Genomic DNA, 26,457 nt, shown 5'->3' with positions numbered 1-26,457 from the left:
TATTGGTGGCAATAAGAAACTACTTTGCTAAGCTTCCATATAACTTTTGAGGTTTTATCTGACTTGAGAAACTAGGTATTCCATATTAGCTCTTCAAAATATGAACTGTTACAAAAGGCCTCCAGAGAGCACCAAAAGCGGTTTTCCTCACGGATACAATCCAAATACATCAACATTTGCAAAAGCATTAAGCCAAAATGGCAGCTGTTACCCACCACTGCCAGTTACAGCATCAGGACTAAAAACTCCAGAAGAGTAACAGAGCTAGAGAGAAGTGAAAGGTTTTAAAAATACATAAAAGTACAACAGTCCCACCTACAACACCTGCAGAATTTTAAGTTCAGGTTGTTTCAGTCAGGAGGCTAGGGGAAAAAGAAACCAAAATAAGTGCTACTTAACATACAAGGATTAGTACTCCATGTTTGTGTGGCCACTTCAACCTAATTGACACACTTCTGCCATTTCAAGTAAGACTCTTAGAAATATCACCTCTGACAGATACATAATGCAGTTTTACTTGAAGACAGACTATAGCAGTTTTACCAAGCCAGCAAAACTGCTGCTTTATCAACACAGATTGCTCCTGATGTCAAAATATTTCACGGATTCTTTATACCAACAGGACTGCAAGGGTAAACAATCATATAAACGCAGCATGAGAAAATACAACACTCCAGTAATCTGCAGATCAGAACTGTAACATCTGAATTGTAGAAGTATTGCCTTTTATAAGACAGAAATGCACAATCAATCAAAAGGGGAAAAAGGCCAGAAGGGACTGCTTGATGTGAGAGGACTCCAATGGGTTTTTATGCCTTAAGCTCAAGACAACACTACTCCTCGTGGGTACTAGCATCAGAAGTATAGTCACAAAGAAGTTCCCAATACAACATAAACTGGACTGTACCTCCCAGGACAGTTCCTCCATGCTTCCACCTCCCCAGCTTGGTGTCTTGACCATCAACATTAATAAATTACCAAAGGAGCCAGAGCAGCAACTGGGTTGAATAGCACTAGTGCAGAAGTCTGCTTAGGACCCGAAATTCATATTGTGATCTCAGGCAGTCAGTGTCAAGAAAGTGATTACAAAAAGCATAGGAATACTAGTAAAGTAAAAAGTAGTTCTTGAGGAATGGACTCTGGAATTCCACTTTTCACCATCACCACCACAATGAAAAGGTGGGGAGCACAGAAGCCCATGACCCTGGCACAAAGCTCAAAACAAAGGTTCCACTTGGGACATCTAAGCCAATATTATTACTGTGATGACTTAGAATTAAAGCCAAAATTAAAAAAAAAAAAACCAACAACAAACATTAAGTCTAAAGCACATCTAGAACAGACACTCCAGAAGAATAAGGGAGAAAACACCACAAGATTTCAACTTGTTTTCTTTTAACTTCAACAATGTTAAAAGAAAATCTGTAAACAAAGTCAAACAGCAGGAACTCACAACATGATTTCCAGTATGCTTGTCCTGGGGTTAAGCCCACCCAAAAGCACCATCCAGACAACCAAGATCTTGGCTGCATCTCCACACCCCTGACTAGACTAATTCAGTAAGAGTTTGAAAACAAGGAATGAGCTCCTCCTCTTACTATCACACAGGCAACATAAGAAATTTTTATCAGAGTATCAGAGACACCACAACACTACAGACCCCACATGTGACCACCTGTACAGGCATATAGGTCCTTACTGTGGCTGGAAAATCATACTCAAGTACAGAGTTCTCAGAGTTCCTCACCATTAACCTAATGCTGCTCACACAGATCTGCACAACTCCCTGACTTAAGCATGGTATGCTAGACCTGCACTAAATATTTCTGAAGGTGGCATCTTTGAAGTGTTCCTAAAAATGCCCAGGAAACAAAAAATGACCAGTTTAGATCCACAGTCAAATTACCAAGTCACAACTCGACTTCTTACAAGAGTTCACTTCCTATTGCTAAGAGAGTCTTCCATACAATTAACTCTGCTTTGCAAGCTGAAGTGTGGAGTCTGTTTGGTTTTGAGGAATAACACAGAAGTGAATGGACAGTTCACAGCACTTCAGAAAAATGCCAGTTTGTGTTTAAGCATTTCCAGCTAGAAGTTACTGTCTTCCTTGTTGGTATCAGCTGCTACAAGATGGCCTGTAACAATTAATCCAAATTCTGAACACCCGTTTGATTACAAAGATACCAAGCCTCTCAAATTCTGCATGATTTTTTAATTCTTTTTTCTATAAGTTACCCACCTGCTGCTATGGAAGTGTCACTGCAAAATGTCAAAAGCACTGCAGGAGGGATCCCAAAGGGCACCAACCTCCTGCTGACTTGCTATGAGAGGTGGAAGTCTAACCTTCCCTCCATACAGTAAAAGACAAGTAATTTAATTAAAAAATACAAAATCATCTCCTGGCTTCAAATCTTAGTGAAACGCAGCACCCAGAGAGTTTTAACTCTGAACAGTTGTACTAGAGAGAGATATTAAATAGAACTTTTTTTTTTTTTTTTTTGAGATTTAGCAACCTGCTTACAGCTTAACTTCTGACAAAGTTCTCTGGAGTTAGAGCCAGTGAGCCATTCAGAGTGATTTTAGAGGAATCAGCAATCAGTTAGGATATCTGTGACAGTGAACCACTGCTGGCTGATCCCAAGAGCCATCAGCAGCTCAGGAAAAGCTACAGTATCTGATTATAATTGCAGAGCTGTCCATGGAAAATTCTGAAGATGCACCCTACTAGGAAATTGCCTTGGAGACAACTAAAACCAAATGCCATACAGCACATTTTCTGTTTTGGCCTTGATGGTACAAGGGAAACAATACACAGAGTGAAGAGAAACAGGAAGAGATGTGACCACAAAAGCATTATTATGCTTTTAATTTTCTTTAGGTGGTGCTCTTTCTACCACCCTGTAGGCCATTAGCATGGCATAAACTAAGGGGCACAGATTTCATTTATATGGTTGGAAATGAAAGCAAGTGAAAATTCAGACAGGAAGGTACCTCCCCCTTCCACAACATGGATGATAATTGTTCTAGTTTCAGTTGCTTTGTTGCTACCCTTTAAGTCACTGCAAGATTTTCACATTTCTTTGTTTGGGGTTCTGTCCTTCTGACATCCAGATAACATTTTGACTTTCATCAACCATGCTACAGCAAGAATTGTTTTTTATATACTTGTTCACAGACTCAAGGCAGTTTCTAGTTTTAACTTTTTTTATTGTAAAATCCATTCATTTCTCTGAAATTCAAGATTTTTCAGCTTTTGTGCTAATAGTAAGATTAAGACAGAACAATACACACCATTCCTTTTGTCTATGCTGTAGTGTTAAATCTTGTGTTAAAACAGGAATGCCACAAAAACCCATTTGTCATCTTGTTTTGACATATAAGCTATTAACCTATTTTGGTTCTTTATCCTGACAGCATAAAGTCTTGATGCTAAGAAGCAACACAGCCCAGTAGAAAAAGACCTCTCCTGACATACAAGAGACCTGTGTTTTCTCCCTTGCTCATCCACAGACCTGCTGTGTGGCTTTGGGCCAATATAATTTCTTTACTTCCATTATCTTCCACCATCTTTGTTCACAGGCGGATTAGACTGGGGGGAGGGGAGAGGACAGGAAGGAAAGGAAAGGGGAGTACAACTCTTTAGTTTCTGTGCTTAAGTTTCTATTAGGTTTCAGAGCTAAGCATCCAAGACATTGAGGAAGGAAGCCCAAGGATATTCGAAACATTAGTTAAAGCTCCCCCTGGAAGCCAAGACAACATTTATAGAACATGTATCATCAAGTGTGCTGAATAACAGACAATTAGATAATCTCCCCTGAGAAGGCCACGACAAATTTTTGCCTAGTCTTTGTGGACAGATGTGGGTGGGGAGGGAAGGTGGATACTTGTATTCCTTGAGGATTCAGCCCGCTTCACTCGAGCACTGCTTTGTTGAGCCCGCACTGACAGCAGGAGGTTGGCTGTTTGGCAGGAGCCTGCCAGCTCTGACATGGCACAGCTCCAAGTCAAAGGTTTGAACATGTGAGAGCACGACAGTTCTGCAGGTGAGGTGAGGAGCACACTGAGCAATCCCTGTTGTCAGAACTGGTGGATTAAACACCTGCTTCACAGTCACAGAAAGGTGAAGTCCTGGGCAGCTGCACTCACAGCAGCCCTCCTTGCTCACCTTACTGGACAGGGAGAGGGAGAACCCTTTTACCCTCTGTAATCCTGTGGTGAAAGAAGGGTGTTAAAAGGAGAGATTGGTTTCACTGGCTTGTCATGAACCTTAAGAGGTTTCAGTAAAAGCTGAAAAATGCTGGATGGGAATGGGCAGGACCAGAGGGAATTAGAACAAACGCTCAGTATTAATGAAGGATACTTAGCACTTTTTTCCTCTTACAGACTGGTACTCCCTTAAGGGGTTTTGGTGAAGTCAGAACAATAACAACAGCAACTAATACTAAGCTACCACACAGTGTGCCCACAGGAGAACCTGAGCCTATTATTTTTACAGGACACTCACTAACAGACTTTAAAAGCTTGCCACAAATTTACTGGGAGGAAAAAAACTGTGCCTTGGTGGCTGCAGGAACCTTCAGACCTCCCTGAAGCATCACAGTGTCAAAAGCACTATCTAAGAATGAGGTTCTAAGATTTAGAGCATGACAGCATCTTGCTCCATCAACATACTTCATTCCTCCCATCCTTCCAGAGTTAAGGTATGGTACTGTCCACAGACTTAGAGAATCTCCCCACATCATGAATTTAATTTGTAGAGAAAGCCCCATGATACATTTGATATGATTTACCACCAGCTATTTCAACACCTTGAAAACACTCTGCAATGCAAGGGGAAAAGACTGTTTTGGCAATTTTCTTCCCACAGAATTTTAGATCCATCATGTTCAAATTGAACCTGGACAATAACTCAAGGACACTGGTCTCAAATTCTGAAGATTTCTATCAGAGATCCAGCACAGTAAGCTGGACCTGATACAGGAGAAATCAGATGTTGCAAGTACTACAAATGGTGAAGCAGACAAAAAGGTATGGAGCTGAAGAGGAAACAGCTCAATCATTTCAGGTAAGAATATGGCTTGTAAGTCATATTCTTACATTTGGCTGCTGCTTCCCCTTTTTCCCCTTCCTCTCACAAACTCAGTGCCTCCATGCAATTTAAAAAGCCTTACTTGCCATCTTGGACAGATTTACTTTGTCTGTTATATCACAGCAAACAGCACTGTAGCAACTTCCAGCTGTGGAATGCTGTGGCCAAGCAGGCAGTCAGTGCTGACAGACATTTCCAGGGCACAGACAGTACTGTAATTTTCTTACCATTTGAAGTCTGTAAACAGCACAAATGTGTTGCTATTTCAGAAGCAGTATTTGGCCCTGACATAGTATAAATAATGGAGAGCAAAGCTATTAAATAAGGATCAAGTGGTCCAAAAAACCCTTTCCTTTTTGTATTAGGACATGTGAGCTTGAGCTGAAGCACCTGCTGTGCCACAGAGAGGGAGACACTATGCCTGACAACTCTCTCCAAGGTGACTGCCTGGTCAAGTTTAACAGATACTAATTCTCTGGAGTGGATTCCAGAACAGACCTAAAGAACCAACTGTTTGTCTCAACCATGCCACAGTGCTGTGAAGTGTTGCAGTTCTGAAGACTCAACTTTTTCCAGCAAAACACCATCAACAACTTCTTGATTGCTTGACACAAATATTTTAGATTTCTAAGAGATCGTTATGCTCCTCAGACACAACCCCGCTGCCGCAATTTCAGCTGCTTTTTCAGAACACATTTACTTCTGCTTGGCAATTTCTATACTGTTTACACCCAGAAACTGAAAACGGGCTTCCAGAAATTCATATTTTTTATTGGTATATAACAAGTTAAGAAGGATTGGCACTGACTTGATGTGCCTGGTATCTGAAGGGATCTAACAGTACGACACAGATTTCCATCTGATTTATATCCGTAACACTCATGACAGATAGGACAATGCAGACACATACACCATTAAACAAACAACCAGGACAAGTACAAGGACAGCTCACATTACAATCTTGTGTTTTTATCACCCTGTGATGTATTACAGTCCTGTGGCTATGTCCAGACAAACAAGCATTACCTCTCTTCCTGCCTTCTAGAGGACACAATCTACTTTCCTCCTGGAATTCAGTACCACAAACCCACTGCTGATTTAGTTAGGCCATAGCCTAAAGCATCATGCTTTGATAGCCATAGATCACTGCAGAACAATTTACTCTGTTCAGTTTACCCAGCTTCTAGTCAAGCCATAGTTTTGCCCTTTCTACCTTTTGTATTTTCAGCATGTCCCTGGTGTGTATGGGTTGTTAAAAAAAAAAAAAAAAACACCCTAAAAAAACCAAACCCAACCATCCACAGGGAAAAAAAAAATCCTTATACTGTATACCTTATAAACACCCCTCCAAACTCATTGTCTTCATTTGGCTTTTGCCAGTCTGGCTTCTGCTCTCTTCTCCTTTCCTATGTTCTGTAGTTGGCAATCAATATCTCAGACTAGACATTTGCTCATTTGCAGTGTAAAAAGGGATGGTAGCGACAGTGAGGGAACAGAGGCAAGAACACCAATTGGGATCCCAGCTGAGCTCTTCTGCAGATCAGAAGGGACACACACAGCCCATCACCACATCACTGAGATCACTGAGTGCCAGTTTCGAGTAAAGCCACAGATAAAGCAAAGCTAAGAGGTCTCTGGGTCCTCTGTGTTATAAGGAATTGCAACTGAAGATTACAGTACAAACAACTGATGAGTTTGCAAATGCAAAAGACTGCCAGACTTATCATCCCACACATTTCTACCACAAAAAGCCCCTTAAAATATTTAGATTTTGCATAAAATCATGAAATGAAACGATGTGCACCCTATTTTAGACAAGCTATCCTTGGTAGGAACCTTGCAATTCTGATTTCAAGCTCTGAGTTTATTTCAGAAACAGCAGAAACATACAGCCTCATTCACTAATGAACATTTTCTGAATAAATATGCAAATCAGCCCCAAAGCTAATTATACAACGGAAAGGAAGGGGCTTGTTATTACATATTACACCCTAAAAATAATAGGAAAAAATAAAACCAATCCATGTCCTAGCTTTAAATGCAAGGCTGTGGATGGATCCCAAGGGATGTGTTAAGCCCTGACACACCTGTACAGCTCAATACACATTTCCCATCTTTGACACCTGACATGCACGTACCACATCTCACTGATTACAGCCACCTTTGGAATAATAGGCTTCTGCAACCCTGTCTTCCTTACATCTTAATAGCTTTCTTCTGTACTTATCCCTTCATCTTAATCTCTAGTATTCTTTAAGCATCTCACATAGACAAGAAATACATCTGTCCTACTGCTACCTGCTGAGAAGAGAGAAAATTGAAAAATCTATTGCAAAATTTTATCTCAGTAGATATTGAAGAGTATCTTTACCCTTATTCCTCCACCTCATCTCAAATCTGTACCCAGCAAAATAATTTATGGGCTTTTCTGTAACTACTTTCATTCAAGAGTGGGGGCTTTGCTAGGGGAATTTCTCTTTCAGAAAAAAAAGGGAATTTGTAGTTGTCACGTCTCTTGGACTGAAGAAGCAAAAATTAAAATATAACTTTATACTCATTGCTTGCACCATTTCACAATGGCAGCTAAGTTAAGAGACTGCCTTTACTCTTTTATACTTCTACATTGAGATATGCAGCTCAACAGCCTATTTTACTCACCTTTCTTTTGTCTTCATCTGCAGGATCGAATCTGAAAGTAGCCCGATTCTGTAAGTAAAAACAAGAGTTTGTGTTTGTTACGTGCACAGCAGCTGATGAAGAGGCAATACCTGCAAAACTATTAAAAACTTCAGGAGCCTTGTTAAACCAAGCCTCAGATAATGAGGCTACAACCACATCACCCTTTTCCCATCCTCCCCAACAGCAAAAGCTTCAGTAAGTGACTCCAATGAAGAGTTTCACATCTACTACTGGTGCAGAGCAAGCTTTTATCTGTGGGATGTGAGTCAACCACCTCACATATAGCACTTGACAGGGTGAAAAATGAGAGAGATTGCCTTGTGTTTTACACACATCTCATTGCTCAGGTTCTTCCCCGAGCAGATCTTGCTGATCAGCTTTTGACTGCTCTGACTGTCCCAAACCAGAACCACCACAGCATCACCTTGCCCAGAAAACAAGTAGTACAAATCAAGTAAGCCTTGCTACAAGAACTACCAGTTTCTGTGATCTGGCAATTTCCAAAACACCTTACCAAGGTATTTGTTTCTCTGGTAGAAGATAGACATGGTCTAACAACAAGTCCTTATTTTTTATTAAACACTTCAAATAGCAGTTGGGTCTAGTTCTATGTTAGTATCCTGAAGAATGCTATTAGTGGAATATTACTTATATGGCAAAAGTTATTATGACAGTCAAAGAAAACAGCACTAATACCAGACAGTTCTCTTAACATTTTAATACTTCCAATCTAAATAAATGATCAAGAATGATGAACAGCTTCCAAAAAAAAAAAAATTTCTATTCTACTCAATTTCTACTCAATTCTCTCTCAATTTCTACTTCTAATATGCAACTTACTACATCATGGAAGCGACTGGAAAACGAAAGTGACTTTCCAGAGCACATTCATGGGCCTCCTACCTTTCATGACCCAAACTCATGATTACACAGAAAGGCCTTGGACATCTACCCAACCACCAAAGGTTACCAACATCAGTTAGAGCTTTTAGGATGGCAGGAAAGTCATTCCCTTCTTCTCTCAATGGTGGGCAAATAATTCCCATCCTCTGCCTTACAGGGCTCCCAACTGGACCACAGGAGATCAGCAACATGCCAATCAAGAGCAGGTGAGCATTAAATGATGAGCAATTAACCAAGAGAATGCAAACTTTACGTTTGCACATGAACATTTTTGCAAATTTACAGAAGCGCTGTAGTGAGAGCAAGAAGCCTAAGCACTAGAGGAGATCTGGAATAATCACTGCAAATTGGACAGCACAGAGAAGCACCAACAGATCTATTCATTTCTCTCATTACAGTTATTCTACAGCCACCTGCGCCTCGGAACTACACTTGATCCATCCTTTTTTTTTTTTTTCAATTAAAGCATATTTAATTTGTTATTTGGAAAAAAGCTAAGGAAACCTAAAGCCCTGGAACCTGGAGTACTCTGCTCAGTCTCTGCTGGCCCACAAAGCGTCAGTAACAAAGTGTACAGAAAAGAGATGCAGGAAATATGATTAAAAAGTTCTAGGAAGAAACACAGTAAAGCAATGGCATATTGAGACAGTACTAAGAGCTCCCCATCCCACTCCAAAAGAGGTATTTAGCTACACATTTAACTCTAATACTTCACTCAAATACTTGAAATGTCAGAATAGAAGCTGCACAAGCTCTCACTGTGCCCTTGAGAATTCAACTCAAGCCTAAATAATTCATCTGGGAAAGCTGCTGAGCAGGCATAAAATCCAGTACAGCAAAATTAAGAAATTATGCTTGTGCATGGCTTTTTGACAGAACACATTTAACACAGGGTCATTTTGAAGAGTAAGGACAGAGATAAAAGGTTCCTTCAATCAGAATCCTTCCTCTGTACCTCCCAGGTCAGCAAGTTAAAACAGATGTGTCTCACGAACTCCTGATCTACCAATCCTTCAGAGAAAGTGCCCTGCAGCTCCATCAGTCTCTACCTTTGAATTCCACACGCACAAAGGCAGCCTATGTCAAGGCTGTTGCCCAAGCTTCTACAAGCTCCAGTTTGAGTGAAGACATCAACTCTTGCCATTGTTAGATGTAAAACATAGTGCACTTAAGACAGCAAATTTCAGGACACCTCTTGGAGGCTGAAGAATACCCACATCACATCCACATTCATTTGGCTTCACCCCTAATAACTAAGCTATGAAACTTTAATTAAAAATCTGAATGCTCCTTCCCATAAGATTCCTAAATTTCAGTCAACAGTTAGTTCAACATGACTGCACTTAAATTACATGCAAAGCCAAACTCTGAGTCAGTACCAGCTTTACAGACCTGTGTATCAGTCACACAAGCATCTACACAAAGGGCAGACACCTGATGGGTTGAGACATAATCTTTGAAAATGGACTATACTGCTCTACTAAAATCTAGGTGGATAAAAAATACAAAAATCCACCCAATATCTATTCTCACTCTGATTTTCACTTTCCTGCATTAGCAGGAAACCCCCTCACTTCTTGACTGAGCATACACATATCAGGCTGCAGCAGCAGTAGACCCTTACTACTTTTTCATACCTGCCAGCATTAAAAGCTAAACCTGCTCTAAGCTATCTTCCCTTTTCGTTTTGCTTGGCCAGAAACACGGAAAAATGAAGTGAGGTTTGTCAGCCCATTTCACACACCCCCCCTGTCCCTGCACGCTGTACACGGCCACACAGGCGATGGCAAGGCCTCTCTATTGCCGGTGACAAAGGGCTGCCCACAAAGGGCAGCACCTCAGGCAGGTGGGCAGGTACCCAAGAGACTTCAGTGTTATTCTGTCCAGCCCCTGCCCAGTGGCACACGTAGGTTAAAGGACTTAGGAGGCAAATGTACGCTATCAAATAGCTCCTTTTACAGCCCGATCGCCGATAACCCACACTGCCCACTGGACGCGTAGAACGCAAGACCGAAGGTGCCGGGGGCCGAGCCTAGCAAGGGGCTTTGTGCTCCCTTGGGAGCCTGCTTTCCTCTAGGCACTGCCCTAGTTCTCCGCCCCGGCAGTGCCGCGGTGCCCTGCACGGCCTGCGGGCGGGAAGCGCACGGGAAGGGCCGGGAGGCTGCGCCGGGCAGGGGCCGTGGCGGGCAGGGGCATAGCGGTGAAGCGGTGAGCGCTGGGGACCCGCCGCAGAGCCGAGCCCAGGGAGCAGCGGGACTCTGCCGGCGGCGCTGCCGATGTCGGGCGGGGCGGGGCGGCGACACCGCTGGGGGAGCGGCGCAGAGGGGAGGGGGATGGGACCCGTTACCTCCTCGTTGTACCGCGCCAGGACGCGCTCCACCGCCTCGGCGCCGCCGCCGCGCCCCTCCACAGCCTCCAGCACCGCGCCCAACTCGGGGCCCGGCTCCGCGCCCGGCTCCATGCCCGACCGCCCCGCTCCGCCCCACCCGGCGCCGCCGACAGCGGCCGCCCTGCCCGCGCGCCCCGCGCCCCCTGACGCGCCCGACGCTCCCCGCGGAAGCCGCCCGAACCGGCAGGCACCGTCCGCGCGCCATTGGCTGGAGGGGCCGGCGGCGCCCACCCCCGAGCCCTCCTATTGGCTGCCGTCCCGCCGGCCGGCCGTTGCGGAGAGAGGACTACATCTCCCAGCATGCCGAACGGCGCGGCGCGCGGCGGGGCGAGCGGGGCTTTGTTGCCCTGGGGCACGATGGGTGCTGCAGTCCGCGCCCACAGCCCCGAGGGCTCCCGCCGAGAGGAGCGGCGGCAGCGCGTTCTCCGGACGCTCAGCGGCACAGGGCACTGCCCGGGGCATCCCTCCCTCCTCCTTGGGCTTGTCCGATCGTGTGCTCTCTGCGACCTGCCCTGTCCACCCCGTGTCTGTCGCTAGGCGAAAGGCTGCCAAAACCAGGGCTGGCCGCTTTTTCTGGAGCTTTTAGGTCATTAGGCTCCCGCGGCGGGCGAAGCCTGTGTGTGTTCCCTCAAGCGGGGCTTCGCTACAGCGTGTGGCGGCAAAACCAACCGCCTTTTTCCCAGGTATAACCCACCAAACAATGGTGGTACACGAAAATTCTGCGTTTTGTTCAGGAAGTGGCAGGAGGGGAAGGTGGGCTGCATCGGCAGAGCCGGGCATAGGTGAACCATGTCTCTATAAAGGTCTTGCAAGACCGTGGGTTTAAACTACACAGAGCAGATACACAGTATTTTCATACTCAAGGCGCCCTATAATCGAAATTCATTGCCCAGATAGCAGAAAATGATATATTGAAGTTAATAAAAAAAACATGTTCATACGGAGCTGTGGCCGGTCTCTCATTGAAATATGTATTCCTACAATTCAGGAGGTACTCCGCGAGAAAGAGAAACCTTTAATCTCACAAATGACCGGCTCCATAGCGGGCAACGCCAGGGAGGTTGCACCTGCAGAGGGACGGGGCGCTGAGGTGCTCAGATGTGACGGTGCCTGCCTGCAGTGTTTAATATGCAGACCCAAACAAGAACCTGAGTTTCCTCCCTAGGCGTTTCTTGCCACAAGAACTGAAATATAAAACCAGAACAGCACAGTCACTGGACTGCAAGGAGTAACAAAGTCCAGCCATCCAGTGTGCAGCCATTTCTTCTGAGTCAGATCCATGTGTAAACTAATGCAGCTTTGGAGAAAAACCCAATGAAAAGAGTCTTTTGCTTGTTAGATTTACAACTCTATAATAACATATAAGCCTGCTTAGGTTTACTTCACAGCAGAGCAAAACACTCATTTTACTTGCACATAGCCAATTAATTAATTTTTTTTAAATTACAAAACCTGAAAAATAAAGATTAGGAAACTGTTACTGCCTTTTAAAGGCACATTGTTATTCATCATCAGTGCATTTTAGTTTCCACTTTATGTAGCATATGAAGGATTAGGATTTCAGTGAAAGAGAGGGACAGAATAAATTGCATCCTCTACCAAAGAACTGCCAGACCTTTTCAGATGGGTGCATACCATGAGCCCTTCCCATGTTAGTCAGCTTTATCTAAACCTTCCAAAGCAATGTCTGCCCCTGAATTTCATGGGTTTCAGGGTCAGTCACAACAGAATTGTGGGGATGGGGAGGTCAGAGGCCATTTTTGTCAAAGGGTAGTGACCTTAGCAGCAAGAGGTAGCCTGACAAAAAGAGGATTCATGCTACTGAATGGAGTTCTCACTGCTCTTCCCCCGCTGAGCCTTTTTTCTACCTGGTAATGAAAAATCTTGAAGGATTGTAATGGATTTTTGTACGCATACATACAGATATATTTGTGTGTGTGTAGATCTATTTAAAAATATTAAATGTGTTATGTCAGTTATGCTGTAATGTATGAAACTAGTTTCTATTCTACTCCATATATTATATATAATGTTATACATTTTAGCCTATGAAAAAGATGACATTTTTATAAAAATGTGTATTTGTTGTTAGAAAAAAACAGAATGTAAACAAGAAATTTTTAAAAAAAGGAAAAGGAAAAGAGAAAAAAAAAGAAAAAAGAGAGTAAAGAGAGGAAAGTGGAAGAAGAAAATAGGAAAATAGAAGAGAAACTGAAATTGAGATTGAATATTTCAGAATATGGTATAGAAGCTTCTTCAGCAATGTTTGCATAGTCACGTATTTACTTTATATGCACATAAATGCATGGCTAGACAAGAAACCCCAACTTTTAGTTTCCATGGTCAAGGGAAAGGATTAACAGGCTGCAGACTTTGACTGAGGAGGTTTGGCATTTTGTATTGGGATGATTCAAGACAATCTTGCCCCTCACCAGACATTCTGCCCAGAGGTTATGATGCTCTCCTGAGCTGCTGCACTCCCCGGCCTGGTGCACACCCTGTGACCTGAAAGCTCCCATGCTTTGTGCTGCTGTGGTGGGTTCTGAGCTGCAGTGGCCCAGGACGAGTCCTGCTTTCCCTCGCAGCACTTCTCATGCAGCTGGTGATGGTGGCCTATGTTTCACCAATCTATATACTGCTTCCCATGAGCGTCTACTTTAAATTTCAAAGCCCTCGTCAGGAAGTAGTTCAAAAGTAGTTGGCAGTGCACATTCAGATTCCTGAGGCATCAACACAAGTTTCTAAATTAATTAAAAAAAAAAAGGAAAAGAGCAACTGTGGAAGGTTTTTTTGAAAAAGACTTTCCAAGCTCTGTCTGACTGATGATGTTCTTGGCTCTTTTTTATGAGCAGCTTTGTGGTGCTGCTGTTGGTCAGAATTCTCTCTCCCAGGACGTTGCAGTTCTCCACCCAGAAAGGTTTTAATATTTCTGGGTCTCACACTGTGTCCAATATCCCTCCTCTTTTCCAAACAGTCTGCCTGAGCTCTTGAAATCAGGGTAACGGACTTGTCCCCAAAGGTGTTGAAGGATATGGAACACTTGTATGCAAAAATAGTCTCATTTTCTCCTCTCTTTCAGTCAATGGGGATTAGGCTTCTTTCGGTTTAACAATTTACTATAAAAAGCAGACAAAGTGCTTCTGGCTTCCCTTGAGTGGTGCTTGGATTCACCTCCACCCTGATCCTTCCAAAGACCCAGCCTTGAGTTACTGGTCAGTTCTACCCACAGACATCTCACCAATGCATCTGGTCCTAGGGGGGACCGTGGCAGGTCACGATCACCAGCCCATCAGGTAAGTGGAGGTGCATCACTCATTTGCCACGAATTGTACCTGTTCTCAAGTCCTTCCTTGGATAAAAACATACATGATGACATCTAAGATTTTTTTTAAGGTCTGCAGCTTGTAGAAGTTCTTGTATTTAAGTAAATTTAAACAGCATCTATTTAATTTCAAGAACTTTATTTGGGTGTGAAAATCCCTCATATATCTTGCACAACTGTACAAATAACACTTATGTCCATTTTAGGCATAAACATGGTTATTGTCACACTGGGTGCTATCAAAGATTTTATTTACAAAACAATTACTAAAATGCCTGTTGTCATATTTCCATTTATTTATTTCTTACCCATAGGGTAATAGGTCCACCATAATTGCTTGGTGTGTTTTATAATACAGAAGGAAAAGCTATGTTAATAAAAACTAACAAAAACTCACAAATAGCTACAAATCTGACAGAAAATGTCTAAGAAAAATTCTCCCCAAAATACAATACATTTTTCCACACATACACAGTACAGAATAACTTCAAAGGCACAGCTTTGAATTTTGCTTTTGTAGACGTATAGAGAATTATCACCATGTGAAGGAATTGAGAGAACAGTTTCATACCTGTCAATAGATAATTAAGTGAATAATCATGTTTGCATTGTCATTTTCTTTATATAATTGCTTCATATCATCATCATATTTAACATATGTGGCTCTGAATCCAAAATCTTCCCAGTCCCCAAGTCCCTTCTTACCTTGTCATTACTGACCAGAGAAGTTAGATTTTTCCAGATTGTGCAAACTCAACACAAATACATATATAATAAGAACAATAGTCAACTTAAGGCAGTGTATAATTCAATGCTACATGTCTTTTCTTCTCTTTTGTAAAGATCAAACTTAGTGGATCGACAGAAAGGTGCATCAATATACAAAGTTAGATGTAAACTGAAACCTACAACACGTGTCTTTTTAAGGAACCAGATAGAGGAATTGATATGAATAAGTGATGACTTGGCAGAGTGGTTTCTAAGGAATGCATTAAGAGCTTAAAAGAAGAACAGATGATGGGGTTTTGCTGAGGGTGAATTTCCTGTCTTTAATTCAAATTATAAATAGGTCCTGTTCCAGTACTTTTTTTTGTAAGACTCATTAACATTTGTCAATAAGAAAGGGGGCAAAAATGGCTCACTTAAATTGAGAGCACACAGGGTTGGCCCAGAATTAAAAAAGGCACAGATAGGCCCAAAAAGTGGTCTAGAACAGCACAAAAGTATTTTTCGGCTACAGGAACATTCAGTCATACTGGTCTGCAATCTGCCCACGTTAGGAACTACATTACTGCCCAGGATCTCTTCCATTTTCACCTCCCTTGAAGAATGTCCATGAAAAGTCCCACACAGCATGAAGTTTTTCTAACTCTTGTACGTGTGTGGGCTTAGCTGATACCAGTCATCTTCATTTAGCCCAGCCTGTGGTGGCTTCCCCATTGATGTAGGCAAAGCCGGGAAAGTGTTGCATGTGCTCGTACTCAGAATTCCTGCGTGTTGTCAAGGGCGTGTACATGTCACTGGAATTCCCATATCTCGTGGAGTGCATGGATGAGCTCGTGTAGCAGGAGTTGGCAGCTGGGACCTCTGGCCAGCGCGGAGTCACTGGTGTGGGATGCAGCCTGGGAGTGCTGCTCATCAAACAGGGCTCCATTCTTGATGTTGGGCCATTGAAAGGGTACTAAAATTTAAAAAGAAAAAAAAAAAAAAAAAAAAAAAAAAAAAAGAATCATTTGCCACATACTGCATTTTAAAATAAGGCTGGTGGTGTCACAATTCTGTGTTTAACAAAGCCAAAAACATGAGTGTTAGCAGCTATCCAACAACAAGGTATCATACTGAAGGTGGAATACCAGATAACCAGTGTCTGCTGTAAACCAAAGTTTCAGTGAGTCTCGCAAAACAGTCACTGATTTTAAATATTGAATTAATTTATCAATATGTACCTGGGAGCAGAAAAATAGATTGAATTAATTTAATTTTTTTCTCCCACTTTCACTCAAAAACTTGCTATTTACTGAAAATCAGAATATAAAATGCCCCCCACTTGTCCTCACTCAAGGGAGTTTTGAGGAAGGAGAGCAAAAGAATCTTTATTTCTGGGATGGTGCCTTCCCTTTAAAGTGTTCACAAGACATCCTGACAGTTTCTGCAGGAAAACAGTATGGTCTGGCTCCAGAGCCAGCAGATAATTGGACGATTTATGGAAAGAGGCAGCAGGAGAAGAATCTCTGTATTCCCCAGCTGTTCACAGTGACACTTGGAAGCAGAAATCAAAGAAGTTTGACAAATGGCTTCCACTAAGGAAGGACAGGACAGGAAGGAAAACAGAACAGCTTTTGCCCTCTATAGCCACAGAGTGCCCAGCAACAGAAAGAAAATTGTGCTTACGAGTGCTTGCTTAACATGAATTTATTTATGTATTGCCTGTCCTGCAGGAGCAGATCATCTGTGTGCTGTGTCTGAGGAATGGCTCTCCCTGTGTTGTCCCCCTGTTATCCATCTGCATCACAAAGATGGTTAGGATCCCTGCTCCCCTTGGCCAGCCTTGTATCTTCAGAGCTTCAACGTTTTACATCTTTATACCTTTTCTGCAAAAAGTGTCACATTTAAAATTTCGATATCTTGGGTTGACACTGTGGTATTTCTTTAACTAGAAAGCTGTCACCAAAGCAAGACTATCACCACTTCTGACACTTACAAACCTTGCAAGTTGCATGCCAAAGCTTTCTATGGCCGTAAAACCCCTTCCCTCTATTTTGGAGGGTTATGGACAGAAAAGCTGGAGTAGGTGTTCCTAGGAGGGAGGGAGCAGAGACTCCCAAGGGGTCTCATTACATTACTCCACTGTGGATGGGCCCGGGGTTAATCAGTTGCATAAGCAACTCTTACATAAGCCCAAGGCAATTACAGCAGTGTCTCCATGAGGAGACTGTGCTGTCTCCCTTCCTACCACAGCCAGGAAGGCAGCTCAGCCTTGGCAAATGTATTTGAACAGTTCACAAGCCTCAGGCAGCTCAGGGCCACACACTGGCCACTCCCAATTAGAGAGGAGAAAAAGAAGACTTTTTTTGACCAACATACTGTAGTTAGTGATTTAGTGTATTCCTGCATGTCCTGGGGAGGCAGGCCAGTAGGTAGATGAAAGGGAAAACATCAAACGTGTTACCTAACCTGTATACTTCCCATCACCACAGAGGCTGGATCTACCTGGGCCATCGCAGCTGCTGATGTTTAACACCTGAAACAGGGTGTTAAACTGCAGCACCACCCTGGAACATCAACACTTCAACACTGGTACTGCTAATCCAGCTGCCAGAATAAGCTGTCCTGGCAACACTGACAGCAGGTCTATACAACACCATCTAAATTTCCATCTTCACCCCCAAGAAAGGTTTCTCAGTAGGAAAGTTCAGCAGAGCTTACCTAATGAGTGTAAAAAGCCCTATATTCCTTTGAAGGAGAAGCAAGTTTTCAGACTTGTTGGCTCTCCAAAAGCTTTCATTGAAGATGAGAACTTCCAGTGACCAGCAACAATAAAACTCAAGCTTTGAAACAGTGTGTGGCCCAAGCTAAGAAGTTTCTTCTTTGTCTTCAGCAGCATTTTACTTGATACAAATTACTGTAGTCTTTGCCTTTGTTATCCATTGGTCTATACTTGAAGTCACTGTAGATTCGTGTATTAAAGAGTGTACTTACAACAGGGTTAACCTAGATTTCTGCCATAATACACTAGTGATTCTCTCCTGTCTTCTTCCCAGTGAGAGAATTGATCTATTCTGTTGTTGACCATAACAGAAGCCTTTGCTATCCTGACTCAGTGCAATTTTCCTTTGAGGTTTTGAAGCAAAGGTTGTGACTTGCAACAGGAGAATTATTTGCTTTCCTATCCCTTACAAATGCCGAGAGAAATCCCTGTCTTCTGCTAGGATAATTTGCCATCTGAAAATCTGTAGACCGCAAAAAAGTTCACCTATGATCAAGAAGAAGAAAATGAACTCTGGGAATATTGTGGTGGGTCTCCTTGTTGTACACAGCATTATGTGGGGAAGCCACATTATGTCTTTTGGTTGTTTGGAACCACAAACCCTGTGCCACTGAGCAAACAAAATCTTGGCTCCCAGATTGAACTTTGGGATGCACTGAAAAAGAAAGATACTCCTCCTCCAATGTGCAGCCCAGAGGCCATGCTTAGGCTTACTAAGAAGGCAGGGGAATGGCTGTGCATTAGGGGACAGGATACAGTGTGCTGCTTTTCCTTTTCATCAAGCACACCCAATGCAGCTGTGTTTTTGAATGTGTCATGAATGTAAAAAGAATAATTGCTTGAAAATAACATGGACTCTAAATATCCAGTATTTTACAATAAATTCTGTTATGACTGAATGCAAGATGGAAAGTTTTGTAATGGTAGGTCAGCTAATCGCAAATGACTCAGTGGCTTCTTTTTCCCTACAGTGAAGAGACTATTGAAAGACAATATTTTTAAAGTACTCATTGGCCCCTGCCTGACTATTAACTCACCCAATGAAGCATCTATTCAGCCTTGTTGGAGTGTCCAAAGCAGAGCCATCTGGGCGGATGCCTGCCCATGCTGCCTGAATCACCTTTCACACTCTACATCCGGTTTAATGAAGAGTGCTTAAGCTGAACTCAAAACACTGGGGCCTAGTGATCTTTGCCAGATATAAAAGCGACATTTGTTGGAGGACTCTTGACAGGAAATTACCATTTTCTGGGTTGACTCACACTTGCTACTACTGCTGCCATTAGACCTAAACAAGAAGCCCTTTAAGCCTGTGAGACTTTGAGCAGATTATTTTTAAGGCCTTGCCCAAAAAAGTAAAATTAATTCAATTTCTTTTAGTATTATTTTACAAAATACAACATTAAATATGTCTTCCCATGAAGCAAAGGCTGAGCTTCTGCAGTGCAAGGATGGAGAGTTATCTCTTTATCCTTATTCTCAACTCACCAACCAATTATACATGGAAGTGAAATGTTTCAGTGTCCAAACAGCAAAATGTTTTCCTTATGAATGTGGCTCTGACTTTACATTGTATTAGCTCCCACCTTTGCTGAATGCTGTAAATTATTTTTGCATGTTAGCCACTACTTCAGGACTTGCAAATAACACATACCAGTAACTACTGAATTGTGGAGAGCTGGCTATAAACTAATTTCACAAAAATATGCTTAAATCTTATAAAATGACAGAATTGAAACTATTGATTAATTGCATCTGTATAACCCTTAATCTGACCCTTTTCTCCACAAATTGAACCTTATTGAATCTGTTAATTAGTCTGAGTGAAACTTTGAAGTCCATCTAAGTGATTTTGGTACTTTTGGGAGTGGCATTTGGAGCCTCTGAAAAATGCTATTTGTAATTATCTCAAAAGAAGTTAAGACATCTGTTTCCTGTTGCATTCAATACATAATTACTCCAATTACATGCTAACAGTCTCGAGGCCGTTGTGAAGCCATACAGTTGGGAACAATGACTCTTGCTGCATGGGTGGGATTTGGGCAGTATTTTTGTCTTTCTGTCATTACCAGCTGTTTGATGACAGAGTGGTTATTGGGGAGGGTGCATTACTCTTACTGCATTGGTACAGTCATGAGTTTATAATGTGTATGTGCTGGAAGACTAAGAACTTTTCCCCTTCTCTTTTTTTTCCAAAGTAGATGGGCCAGAATAACATGAATGGACACTAAAGCATGGGCTCTGTCTGAGAGAGGATTTCACAAAAACAGTTACTACTGTCTTCAGTAAATCCTGCTGCTGAGGCACATGAAGGGAAGACACAGTTTAGTAGAATCGTGGCATGCAATATTTTACAGAAAAACTGAGTAGTGCTGCATGCTGCACCCCTGAGAAATTATGTGAGACCAGTGCAGTCCCCAGAGCAGTTTATGAGAGTCAGGGTACAAACATTGTTTGAAGTTCCTTTAACTATGGCCCAAACACAGTGCTCTGGGCCTCTGAGAGGTGCAGACCTGATCTACTGCTTAACAGCAGACTGTACTACTGCAGCATTTTCCAGACTGATTTCTTCTGTCCAGGCCATGGAAGTAAACTACGATCTTCATAAATGCAGCTTAAAGGCAGCAAAAATAAATAAATGGATAGGTTCATTCTTATCTTTAAGGTAGGAGCTGCGTGGTACAAAAGGAGAAACATTGCTGTGCTGCTTCTATGGCTGTCACGTGAGATTGACTGTTTGGAGATGGTTGTTCCATTTTGGAAGTGGTAAAGGAGAAAAGGTAAAATGAGGCTGTGTTTAGTGGAGCATCTAGAAGTGATTCCCACATCTAGGTGACTGATCTGGCAGGTTCTTGACTGAGTCCCTCCGATCTGCTCTGAGATCAGGTTTGCACAGAAAGGCTGGAGGGGAGCTCCAGCTCCATCAGGTTCCATGCTCAGGACAACTGAGAGAACAGGACATTCACAGCCTCCCCAGACTATGCCTGCCCTGCAGTCCTTGAATAACTCCTGTGCACAAAGCACCTGTCACAACAGAAACTAAAGAGATGCTAACACTCAGCTCCAGAGGAGAGATGACAGGGAGGAGGTGAGGATGGAATGATGCAGATCTATAATGTCTTAAATGGTCAGAGTAGATAAATGGGAATTCATGAATATTCCCTATTCTCATCATTCAAAAAACCCTAGGGCACCCAGTGCAATTATGAGATAACAGACTTAAAATCAGCAAGAGAATGAGTGTTTCATGCAACCCCTGGCAAAGTCTATATGTACAAAAAAGCTCAAAGACAGAGAGTGGTTTGCTACAAAAGACATCATTCCAGCTGCTGCTTCTTACTCAGGATATCTCTAGGTTAGCTCTTGCCAGAGGCATCATAGCTATGCTGGTGAAAGGACCACCTTCTACTTACCCTACTTCTAAGACTTCCTCCACACATCTGTTTCTGGTCACTGCTAGAGATAAGACCTGGATAACTGAACCTACAGTGTGACTCACTACAGCTACACATTAGGGTGCTTACCCTTAATGATGTGCATCTTCATATGTTACCAGATATGTTAAAATGTGTACTGCTGCGCATTTCTCTAATTATTCTTCCTACTAAAAGTGTTAGCCTTGAAATTTACAAAGAAAAATTACTGCAGCATGAATTAGTTTGTGTTTAAGGAAAAGGTAGAACTATATGAATTGAAATACTTTTGGATAGCCTGAAAGAGGATTAAGACCTGTCCAGCCAGGGTGAACGTTGCTGTAAGATAAGATCTGTTGCACAGATAAAAGCTGTGCTCAGAAGCCAGTCAAGCCTCCCCTGTGGAGGTGAATTAGGTGTGACTTTGTGAAGGGGTTACCTTTGAAGGAGGTAACTCTCTGCTAAACTCAACACAGGATGATGAGACCTCTCAGAGGCTTTTAGACAGCGTTGTCTATTTCCTACCCTGGCATCTGGTACCTAAAACTGCAGAAGCAGAGAACTGATGAAATAAAGTGTCAGTACAGACGTGTTTATATACACACACACTAAACAGTCCTCTTCTATATGATGGTGGAGTAGCATCAGAGTATTGTGTGCACTCCTGCCCTATGGCTTAGAGGATTAGGTAGTAACAGATCAACCTGTAGATCATTTTTCATTTGTCTGCCAGGCTCCTGGCCAGTAAGCCAAGACAAGAAATGAGCAATCAGGCCTGGAATTACAAGTAAGGACCTGTTCTGAGGATTATTCACAGATGGTGAGGGAAGAAGGAAAAATTAGGGTTAAGACCAAGGTTTGAACAGACTGTTCCTGTCATCCAAAAGAGTTGTAGCCATCAGTGGGAATTAGCCTATACTGCCAAGACCCCCACCTGCACTTTTCAAGAGCTGTAACAAAATATTTAATAGTAAATAGTAAAATAGTAGATAGTATAACATCTATGTCTGTGTGACTTCTTCCTCAGCACAGTCTCACTCTAAAATTCCAATGACAAAATCAAAACTCTTAAACCTGGAGTGTGTCACTCTCTTCCACAGAAAGAGGTTGGACATGAAGTTCTTCAAGACCAAAATAGTTATTTATAGCTGCAGCTTAAACCTCACCTCAACTACATGTCACCTGTTTTGGCTCAGACCCTTGTCTAGGACAAGGGCTCTCCCTGAATCCATTTTTGCAGAGGAGAATTTACCACACACACAGAGCTTTTTTTTCTTAGGAGTTAATCCCTAGACACTATCCTAAAGAGCATGGTGGAGTAGTTGCTAAAGTTGAGCCAAAGTTCTATATTTGGCCAGAATGTAGATTATAACAAAGAGTTCTTTTGAACATTATGGTCAATGCCTCCTCTTCTCAGCTGATTATACTCCCACAGCTCTGCACATTGCAGCTCCTTTTGTTTCAGTATAGTGGCAGCTGTTGATATATTCATTGTAAATTTGGCTTCCTGTGTTTTATTTTGCGACATCATGAGTCCTACTGCAATTCCTTCCAATGTGTTCCCTTCACAAAGACCACTAGAAAAAGAGCAGTTCCTAACATCTTCTCAGGGACATCTTATGAACTTTTTTTTTTTGTTAAAAGTAGCTAAGAAAGGACTTATTATCAGGGCAGGAATTTTACCGATGCTAACTTAGCTCTAAAAAGACTGTCAGCAAATTCTGTATCAAACTGTCAAAGGCTTTTAGATAATTCTTCAAAAGTAAGGTTCCAGTTTGTAGCTCCTCTCAGTACAGAACAAGTACATTGATAGGGTTTTGTTGGCTGTGTCCTGCTGTGCAGTTTCATCTCAGTTTGTAAGCAGCATGAGAAAGAACATTCTACATAGAAATTGAAATAATTTTCCTTCAAAGTGTGATCATTAAAGCGTAGCTGTTCTTCATATGTGTTCAGAACAGTTCAAAGACTAGCAAGAGAGGAAAAAATGATCTGACATCTGCACCTGTAGAGACAGCCTACTACAGTATGAAAAATACTTGCCTGAGTTCAATGTTTGCTACTGTTTGCATACGACATGTTAACCAGGACATGAATAAACTAAAAATGTGTTGATCTTGATTTGCTTTACTTGTTTCTTGAGATAACAGGGTAAGACCCATACTGAAAAATGGAGGAAAACAAACTTGTCCAAGGACACTGCATTTAAATGTTCACTCACTTTCCTACTGAAGATACAGCAGCTGCAAAAGCCCTCTGACAAACGTGGATACCTCATGTAGTCTGACAGACCAGGTGCTGCACAAATGGGTGAGAAGTTGTAGCTTGTCCTTTCCATAAGATAGGGAGCCATTGTTGAGCTGCTCCAAATGAGCATATTGGGTTTGTACAGATCTCAAAAAGCTTCAAGGAGATCAATACCATTATTCTTATCTTACAGCTAGGGAAAATGAAGCATAAAAAGGAGAAATGACTCCTCTAAGATCATGTGTCAGACTGATGCCAAAGACCAGAATGAGATGCAGCTTTTGTGTGCTCTGTTTCAAAGCACTACCAAATTCACATCTTTGCATCCAGTATGGAACTGTTGCAGTCCAGCGATGATAGTTAAGCATGGCAGTCCCTGATATACTTTCATAAATTTTATAAATATTTTAATAAATTTTATAAATTTATAAAATAAAAAAATTATAAATATATTTATTAAAATAAATAATTTATATCAATTATTTGTTTTAATAAAGAAATAATTAATTTATTTTTATAAATAAAGTGTAAGTGGTGCCACATGGGTGGAATATCCCAATGCCATCACCTCCTCCCTGTATCTGCCCTTTGCTAATCTTCCAGGAGAGAGCCCAGAGAGCAGCTGCCCACACTGAGGAAGCACCAGCTGCATGAGGCACTAAAGCCCTCCAACAGTGGCACTGCTCTGGAACTCTTGCCAGATCTGATCTTCACATTCAATCTGGGCTGGCTCCTACTGGCTCAGTTTCGTGAGGTGGAAGAGTTACTGATATAATTTCTCAGCACTGTAGTAGGAGAGTATAGGATACAGATTAAACAGCCTCTGCAATGTTGTCCTGAAATTATTCAAACTATATGCAGAACTGACTGTTTTGGCAATTTCCTAAACAGCGGTATCCTCAAAAGCAGAGACCCCAGAAGAATTCACTGTGGCCTCTGCATATTCAGCTGTATGAAAACACTTTTGTTTCTTCTTGGGGATCTCTTCCTGCTCCCAACACCTAAGAATCATACAACTAGTTATATTCGGTTTTGCTTTAGCTACTCCTTAAAACAGAAACACTTTCCATGATCCAGACTGCTGGATTTTAGAGTTAATATTTTATATTCACAATCTAAAGCTACATCTGATCTCCAGCAAAATGAAAAGATACCTAGGTAATATTAGAAGGTGAAAAAAAATCAGGAGCCATCAATATCTAGACAGATTATTGATTCAGACAGCTAATATGCTGATAAATTTACAAAGTAAATTTATTTTAAATGTTATAACAACCATCATCAAGTAATAAAAGCAAATTACCTGTGAAGAGCTTCTGTGGTAAGCTGAGTAGTGAAGTGGTCCAGAAATAGCAGTATCATGTGGTAAGGATGGATACTGACTCTGCATTGGATGGGGATGCTGGTTGCTATAGCTACCATAGTTGTAACTTCCTGTGTATCTAAAATACATCAAAAACCACTTTTAGTATGAACAATGATTTATTCCCACTAATCATTCCATGACTTCTATGAAACATACCATTGTTTTGGAGGGGTTTTTCTAATAGGAGGATGATATTTTAAATCTTTTTCAAAAAGGTATTTTTCAGCTCAGATGGGAAGCAGATGCCACTAGTGAAAGTGTGTGTCCAGCACAACAGCAAATAGAGAGACCCAGCCTGTTTCTGTGACTAATTTTGAACTGCAGACTCAGCTCCACACTTTCTGAAGAGAAAGTGTCTTTCCCCTCTATTGTTATCTAATGCCACGTTCCCAGTAAACTGCTATCCAGGCTGAGGAAGTATAGTAAGCCCTGACTTGAAGAACTACGACAAGTTCAGCTATCTCCTTGTACTGCAGCCAGATGTTCCTTTTTTGGGAGGGAGAGAAGTGAATTAGTTTGAATCTGAAGCATACAATGTTCAGCTTTAGCACAGTCAACTCAGTAAGAGAGTGGGATGTGAGATTGGAGAACCTGTCCACTTTCTTTTTGATTCCCAGCCTCCTGTCTAGGGACATCCAGGGGCAAAGGAGGGAGCAGTTTCCTTAGCTATTGAGTCAGTGTTTGTTGGCCACCATTGTTTGGACCATTCGCTAGCAGAAGATGCATGGACACTTTCTGCCATCTCCCCATCTTTGTGAACATGTGAACATCTGATCTTTGTTGTCTTTCAGAAAAGTTGATTCACCTAGAATCAAATGTTTCCTCAAATCACCATAATCCATCTAACACCAGAGGCAAGGGATTTCTGCAGGAACAATAAATTCTCACATATATACACACACATATATAACATAGACACTGCCTTACTGTGGTCTGTTCCAAGTCTTGAATACTCTTAGCTCCCAAACCTCTGTGCTGCTCTATTTCTGCCTCCACCAAACAGTCATATTTCTGGATAAGAGGAATGTTCCCTTTCTCCTTATCCAAGTTTTCCCAGTAAGGGCTTAGCAGTGACATTCAAACAGGTATCTAAACCTAATCACATCCAAGATGGAAGAAGATGCAGGGTTCAAAATAATTTACTGATACCCTTCCAAACAGCTGAGAGTCTTTCACACTGGAAAAGCACTCCTGCAAAGTTAATGAGTTTGCAACAAGACTGAGGGACACAGTAAAACCTTTTGAAACTCTTGCATCATGGCAGCAAACGGGCATTTGCTAATCTTGCTGTATTATCTGTTCCTTCTCCATTGATTAGTTTATGATTGTTTTTTTTCATTATGGATATCTATGAGTTATGCACTGAATCAAATGAGGATGGCACAGAAGAAGTGCTGCTTAATGAAAGCAGCACTGAGAGCTTTAGTGTCTGAAGATTTTCCAGATCAAATAATGTTACATAAATTTATACCTGTAATTATTTAAATTGAGAGCCTTGAGCAGATTTTGGTGATGGAAAATATTAGGATGTTATGGTGATAATGTGTCTGTATCTTCAAACTGTG

At 41.9% G+C, this 26,457-nt stretch overlaps 2 protein-coding genes across 4 annotated transcripts in view; both read right to left on the bottom strand.

The window, feature by feature from the left end:
- The window catches only part of RIC8B (RIC8 guanine nucleotide exchange factor B), a 32,679-nt gene extending 21,527 nt beyond the window's left edge, over positions 1-11,152 (bottom strand). The window contains exons 1-2 of the mRNA XM_048302084.1: positions 11,019-11,152; positions 7,748-7,795 (exon numbers count right to left, since the gene is read on the bottom strand). Of these exons, the coding sequence (XP_048158041.1) occupies positions 7,748-7,795; positions 11,019-11,132 (162 nt within the window). The 5' untranslated portion in view covers positions 11,133-11,152. The remainder of the gene's footprint in view (positions 1-7,747; positions 7,796-11,018) is intronic.
- A 3,352-nt stretch (positions 11,153-14,504) lies between these two features.
- RFX4 (regulatory factor X4) overlaps positions 14,505-26,457 on the bottom strand; it is an 87,713-nt gene continuing 75,760 nt past the window's right edge. For all 3 annotated transcript variants that reach the window (XM_048300909.1, XM_048300908.1, XM_048300910.1), the window contains 2 exons: positions 24,830-24,968; positions 14,505-16,063 (listed from right to left, as the gene is read on the bottom strand). In XM_048300909.1, coding sequence (XP_048156866.1) covers positions 15,791-16,063; positions 24,830-24,968 — 412 coding nt within the window. In that variant the 3' untranslated portion in view covers positions 14,505-15,790. The remainder of the gene's footprint in view (positions 16,064-24,829; positions 24,969-26,457) is intronic.

This window comes from Corvus hawaiiensis, chromosome 4 (assembly GCF_020740725.1).
Source record: "Corvus hawaiiensis isolate bCorHaw1 chromosome 4, bCorHaw1.pri.cur, whole genome shotgun sequence".
Classification (NCBI taxonomy): Eukaryota; Metazoa; Chordata; class Aves; order Passeriformes; family Corvidae; genus Corvus; species Corvus hawaiiensis.
This window is presented reverse-complemented; position numbering and strand designations above follow the sequence as displayed.